The sequence below is a fragment of the Oncorhynchus tshawytscha genome, linkage group LG07 (genome assembly GCF_018296145.1).
Source record: "Oncorhynchus tshawytscha isolate Ot180627B linkage group LG07, Otsh_v2.0, whole genome shotgun sequence".
Taxonomy (NCBI): Eukaryota; Metazoa; Chordata; class Actinopteri; order Salmoniformes; family Salmonidae; genus Oncorhynchus; species Oncorhynchus tshawytscha.
In genome coordinates, this window is record NC_056435.1 from 71,831,102 (window position 1) to 71,838,013 (window position 6,912).

Here is a 6,912-nt window from a genome sequence, read left to right on the forward strand (position 1 = left end):
CTCAGGGATTCGATCCATCAACCTTTCAGCTAATAGTCCAACACTCTAACCACTAGGATACCTGTCACCTACCATGTTTGATACAGAGTTCAAATGTATTACGTTTTGAGTTCGCATCACAATATTACAATTTAAATAAATCAGAGAAGACTGAAATATAACAAAACCGTTTGACAAAGAAACACCAGATTTTCAAAGTATTTTTAAATATATTTTTTTAATATATTTTTTATTATTAATTATGAAAAATATGAATAACATTCTACCCATGAGGGCGAAGGGGGGGGGGGTGTATTATGTTCTCATATCGTACCCTGGCAGTTACTGTTGTTTGACCCTCCTGAGTCAACGTAGCCACTTCCTCAAAATAGTCAGTTCTTTAAAATACTCAATAGCTAGCAGGCACATTTAAACAGCCAGGCCACAATCAGCCTATTAAGTCACTGGTGAGTAGTGACTTGTGTACTGGTGCCATTTTCTTTCTTTTTTTACAACTTTCTCACTATTACCAGAGTGTGAGTCTGTCTGGCAGTGTTTCATAGGGAATCATATTACAAAACAAGTTGCAGTTGGGATACAAGTGCGCTCTGATCGTCTCAATTATCATTTTTTTTGCCCAGAAAAGTAGCAGACTTGAGTGATTGACACTATCAAACACACATCAGGAAGTGACCACTCCATATAAAAGGGCTTCGGGTCAAAGGTTATTTCAACATAGCATTGGTGACTTCTTATGTAAAAGTCTGAAGCGCTGCGTACTGGGCAAGTCTGTGTCACTGTCTGGATGTTCTTGGCCCTATGATTGGATAGAGCACAACCAGCTGATTACAGTAGGAGGGCAACCAGCACAGCTGCTTCTCTCATGTCAGTGGACACTGGGCAAGTGGCATGATCCTACTCCATAGCCAAACCTCCAGTAGGTCGTGACGAACTCACTTTCAAAACTCCGTTTTGGACGAGACTGACTTTATGACCAAAATTATCCTATTTACACTTTGAAGTCAATTTTGACACGAATATGAATGTTTCTGACTCATAACGATGCTACATAGGCTGTTTAAAACAAGACAAGTTGGTTCTAAGGGACGGTTGACCTTTAACAGATGCATTTAATGACTTAACACTCATTATTAGAGACAGGGCCCAGGCGCAGATCAACTGTTGTTTTTTTCCAGTCAAAGGTTTCTCTATGGGTTTTGAATCTATACGGCGGGCAAAATCCAAAATGGCGGGCAAAATCCAAAATGGCGGGCAAAATCCAAAATGGCAGGCAAAATCCAAAATGGCGGGCAAAATCCAAAATGGTGGGCAAAATCCAAAATGGTGGCCACAATCCTATACGGTGGCCAAAATCAAATGTCACAATTCCCCCGGTGGGTTTAGCATCTTAAGCCCAAAATCTATCAATTTGGTCAGTTACCTTCCCAGTCCAGGCGACACCTTTCCAGATACAGAAATAGACTAGGACCCAGGCGATGGCCAGCGTGATGGCTAGAGGCGCTCTGATCTCCCCAGGCTTCTCCAGACCGTCTGTTAACTGATGCATGTTACGCCTATAGGACGACACAATCAATCAACCAATCAATCAACCAACCAATCAATCAACCAACCAACCAACCAATCAACCAATCAATCAACAATCAACCAACCAATCAACCAATCAATCAACCAATCAATCAACCAATCAATCAATCAACCAATCAATCAACCAATCTACCAGTCAATTAAATGTATTTTATGAATCCTCTTTCAACCCCATGACTTATTTATTTATTATTTGGAACAAATTAGCAGATTGAAAGGTCAAGTTTTTAGTAACACTGCATGGTCCAACCACAGCCAAAAAACAACTAAATAACATGTAAATAAAAAATAATTTTTCTTACTCCCAGAATTCCTGAACAGCACTGGTGAGGTTGGCAGCGTTCAGGATGCTGTAGTTGGTGTAACATCGCTCTGTGTTCCAAGAATTTCCACATGATTGCCATGGCAACTCCTGCAACAACAAAGACAAGTTTTTTTTCTCTCTCTCTCCCTCTCATTTTTGTAAATGTTGCCAATCTCTTTCAAACATCATGCACCTCATTTGTTGAAGGGGTAATAACGGTCAAATTCAAATTATTTTATGATCAAACTGCCCCGACATTTGCAATGTCATGCCACTTAAAGATATTCATTTAGGAAATGTGTTTTCCTTTTTTTAAACCTTCAATGAATTCATTCATCTTTTCTTTTTTTTACCTGACTATCATACTCACGGTAGTAAAGGAGGACCACAAATAGTATATGGCCCAGGCAATGATGACGATGTAATAAATATTTAGCCAGAAAGACAGCACTGCAGCGGCCAGACCAACACCTAGAAAATGGAGATTAGGAATGAGGTATTTATATACTGTGATTTAATACAAAATGAAATCATTTGAGAAAAATATAGATATAATTAGCATTAGCTAAATATAAAGTTTGATCTGTTAAAACGATCGGGACAGGAGACATGCACAGAAATACACATTGTTCTGGCGTTTATGGTCAACCGGCAAGAAGAGTATTTGAGGACATCTATTTGTCTTATATAACGTGATGTATTTCCGGTTAACCTAAACACGGGGCTTTGATTTACCTTTAAACATGGGAGCCAGTTTCCACACCCCAAGCCCTCCAATCGATGTGTACTGACCGAGGGACGTTTCAAGCAGAAACAGGGGCATACCAGCAAATATGAGCGTCAAAAAGTAGGGAATCAAGAAGGCCCCTGAAAAGAATATAAAAGGCAAGAAAACAAAAAATATAGTCGTGAATAAAAGTGAACTATTGCATTGATATACCATTAACATTTCAAATCATCCAAAAAGATACAGTGATAAACCCACTATTTTGTTTCACACTACAGCGACTCAAATGAATGAGCTCGTAGCGTTGCCTATAAATGTGCGCGTAATTACGCACAATCTGGAGAGAAAGGGAGCTCTTGAGCCATTGAGATTATTTAAGTGAGCGCCCCAGAACAAATTTGCCGATTGAAAGGTCAAATTTAGCCTCCTTTTGTTTTTGAAAAACACGGAAAAGTTCCGACATCTTGATTACCTCCTCCATTCTTCCCACATAGATAAGGGAATCTCCAGACATTTCCCAGTCCAATTGCGTACCCGACGCAAGACAGGAGAAAGTCAAATTTTCCAGTCCAGTTCTCTCTTTCGGGAAGTTCCTTTTTCTGGACTTTGACGACCAAAGTTTTGGGTTTGTCGTTAGGCTCGGCATTCACCTCCGTTAGAACGTGTCCATCAGAGCCTTTAGTGCCATTCGTCGCCATGTCTCTGTCTCTCTGTTTAGATTTTGATTTCCTGACAAGACTGGAAGGCGGACGGAAGATTTTAACCCCACCGATCCACGTAGACAGCAGCTTCGCGGTTCGTTACCCAGCCAAGGGACGGTTAGATGGGCAGGAAATCAGGAGAAGAAGCGGGAACACCGAGCCAGTTGGGAAACCTGGAAAAAAAGCGCAAGAGAATAATGTTACCAAATAGGTCATTAAAATAATGATTGGACCCTAAATGTTTACCAAATATTGATTTACCATGGGGAAGAACCAAATTGATGCATTAATAGCGCTGAAAATGTATGGCAATGGACCCGTGATGTTTATTTTTTATTTAACCTTTATTTAACTAGGCAATTCTTATTAACAATGACCGCCCTACCCCGGCCAAACCCGGATCGAAGGTGGGCCAATTGTGCGCTGCCCTATGGGACTCCCAATCACGGCCATATGTGATACAGCCTGGATTCGAACCACTGAGATGCAGTGCCTTAGACCGCTGCGCCCCTCGGGAGCCCAAGTGGTGTTTTACAGCATTGTTACTCTAAAAGTCTTCGCACATTTAGCAGATTCTTCAACACTGTTAAAGAGCAGGTGGCGATCATCACCGTCCACTGAATCAGTATTTGGAGGGTTAATTGCTGTGCAACGCAACCATTAATTTAAAAAAAAAAAATGGAAATGGAATTCATTAACACGCTACAGCTTATGCACACAAATAAATATACATTATAAATAAAAACGAGGATAAATGGGAAGTATTAAAATTACCACATATTAATACGAATGAGTGTTAATTATTCAATCAATCAATCAAATGTATCGTATAAAACCATTTTTACATCAGCAGAACGGAAACCCAGCCCAATGAGCAAGCAATGTAGAAGTAGAAGCATATTCAACGTTACATTTATAGGCCTAGTCGTTCTTTAATCATCGTCATGCTTTTGGTATTTTTCTGCATTTATCTTTAGAAGGGGGGGGAGGGAATCGGGGGATCGGGGGGGGGAATCTCCCGTTTTTCCCTCAGCTATTTGATATTTATGAGATGAGACGGCATGGAGAAAGAGAGGTCAAACAAAAGGACTCTATAAGCGCCAAGCTTTGGGCATCATCCTTCTCTTACGTTTCATTTGCTTATGACCATGAATTATGGAACTTCAAAAACGAGTCAAGTGTAGAATGATGTGCAGCCTTTTGGGGCTAAGCGAGATTTGGTTGGGGGTGGGGGGGGCTATGGAAGGAAATGTTTTAGTTATAACGTTAAGTTCGTGCAACTACACATATTGTGATGGGGTGTAGATCATTTGTTGCAGTTTTAAAGCTAATTTCCTGCAGTTCTACACATTTTATAATGACTTATGTCATGTTAATGATATCCAAGTGAGAATGACTAACAACATCAATGGGCCCCCCCCCCCTGGAGATCAGGGCACCTGACCATTCGGGATTTGGCCATAGTTTAGATAGTTGGCTAATCTAAAAATGTGTTCGCTGACATGGCTACTTGCGTGACCGTCAGCAGTTTCAATTGGTTTATTCAACAAAAGCGATGTTGCAACGACTACAAAACATTGAGAGATGTGTAAATGAAAACGGCAGAGATAGAGGAGACATTTGCTAAAGGGCGACAATTTGTTTTATCCGTTCCAACAGGGGTTGATTTTTTATTTTGTCTACCTTTCATTATTGCGACAAATTATGATTGAAACAGTTTAAAAAATATGTATATATATATTATGATTCCCGAATAATTTTTTAACTATATAAAAAAAATAAACATTGTCAAGAATGCCTGAATTGCTTCTTCTTGTTTTTCTGGTTAGCTGGCAAGTTTCACCATCCAATTTTTATCAGATCTACAACAGCGCAAGTTTCACCATCCAATTTTTATCAGATCTACAACAGCGCAAGTTTCACCATCCAATTTTTATCAGATCTACAACAGCGCAAATTTCACCTATGGCGTCACGTCGGCACATGAGATTTATTAGAATATGGCAAATATTAGTCAATTATTCTATACAAGCTGGCTTTTGAAGGCTACCTGAGACATGAAACAAATAGGTGGGAGAGGATGTAGGCTATCACTAATTTATTAATGCACAATTTACCTAAATGGGTAATGGAAACGATTACTACGAACCACTTCCTTTTTATCCGACATTGTAGGGGTTTTTTTTTTTGCGGACAAGTTTCATTTAAATGTATGACGTCATTACTTCGAGCCGTTTTAATCGACACTGAATAGTTCAATGGACACGTACCGTATCAGATCTATTTTCTATGCAAACTTTCTAAATGTCGGCAACAAATCAGTGGACAAGTTCATGGAAAAATGGGTACTGATTGACATAACAAGATAAAACCTGCTGAACATCCACATTTCGAAAATGCCCCCGGTGTAATTCTTACTCTCAATAGTACGTTTCTTACTATTCTTACTCTCAATAGTACGTTTCTTACTATTCTTACTCTCAATAGTACGTTTCTGGGGAAGGATGGGGGGGATCTGGTCCCCCTAGTGGCCGGGGACCCTAAGCAACCGCTCATGTCGCTTATGCCTGGAACCTGCCCTGATGAAGGAACTAATCACTGGCTTTCTGGTGGAATTCATTGTTTTGGTAAAATATCACAGTTATGCCTGGAACCTGCCCTGATGAAATGATTCACCACTGTTTTTCTATTGTTTTGGTAAAACACCAGAGTTGCGATGTATCCAATCCAATAGACTAAGACAAGGCTACTCCGTGTGCAAGATCTGAAATCCCGTTTTTTCCCCACCGAGACGCAACTCCGTATCCCCAAACGGGTCTACACGGTTTTGTTCAATGTTCTGATCATTGCGCTGAAGTTTACCCACACTAGTAAAAGTAAAATCAGTACTTACAATCAAACTTCTATACCAGACAGAATTTTGGGCGATGGTATAGTATCCGTACGTTCATCTAAAAGTTGTGTCCTTACAGATTCTCTCGGAGCAGACCGAAGAAAAGATTTTCCATTTGAAGATAAAGAGAAGCAGAACGAAACTAGGATCCGGCCGGGGGAAAGGTGAGTGGTGCTGTCCGTTAGCTCGGTGGTGCTGAAGGAGAGAGCCAAGCAGAGCAGAGCGGGGAAACAACGCAGAGAAACGGGAGCAGCTTCACCTCGAAGCACCGTCTAACTTCGGCCAGGGATGTTCCACCGAGCACAAATCCCCGCTCTCATCTACATAGCGTCAATGTCATCTGAAAGTCGACCCTCCCCGTGTCCAACATTTCCACCACTGAGATGCGGGTTTGAGGCAGGAGCATCCTGTTGTCTCACGGTTTTATATGCTTAGTGTTTTTTCATCAACTTGAGGGGTGGAGGGGGGTTCTACATGAATTGATTGTGCCACTCACACGGAAACACAGTTTGATACGTAATAACCTCCAACATTTTGTCAGCTATGCTTGACTGTTGAAATCTCTGAAAATTGTCACATCCACGATTCACTAAGCAACAAATGCCTTTTTTTCTGCTATTAATCCACTTAATTTGAAACATGATTGGAACATGTTTTTCACACTTAGTATTCGTTTTATGGTATTAAAATGAATGCTTCCTTT

At 40.5% G+C, this 6,912-nt stretch overlaps 1 protein-coding gene across 1 annotated transcript in view; it reads right to left on the reverse strand.

Annotated features, from left to right (window-relative positions):
• The window catches only part of slc6a1b (solute carrier family 6 member 1b), a 30,920-nt gene extending 24,306 nt beyond the window's left edge, over positions 1-6,614 (reverse strand). Inside the window, exons 1-6 of the mRNA XM_042324896.1 lie at positions 6,210-6,614; positions 3,088-3,489; positions 2,624-2,755; positions 2,259-2,359; positions 1,887-1,996; positions 1,421-1,553 (exon numbers count right to left, since the gene is read on the reverse strand). Of these exons, the coding sequence (XP_042180830.1) occupies positions 1,421-1,553; positions 1,887-1,996; positions 2,259-2,359; positions 2,624-2,755; positions 3,088-3,313 (702 nt within the window). The 5' untranslated portion in view covers positions 3,314-3,489; positions 6,210-6,614. The remainder of the gene's footprint in view (positions 1-1,420; positions 1,554-1,886; positions 1,997-2,258; positions 2,360-2,623; positions 2,756-3,087; positions 3,490-6,209) is intronic.
• Positions 6,615-6,912: the final 298 nt, after the last annotated feature.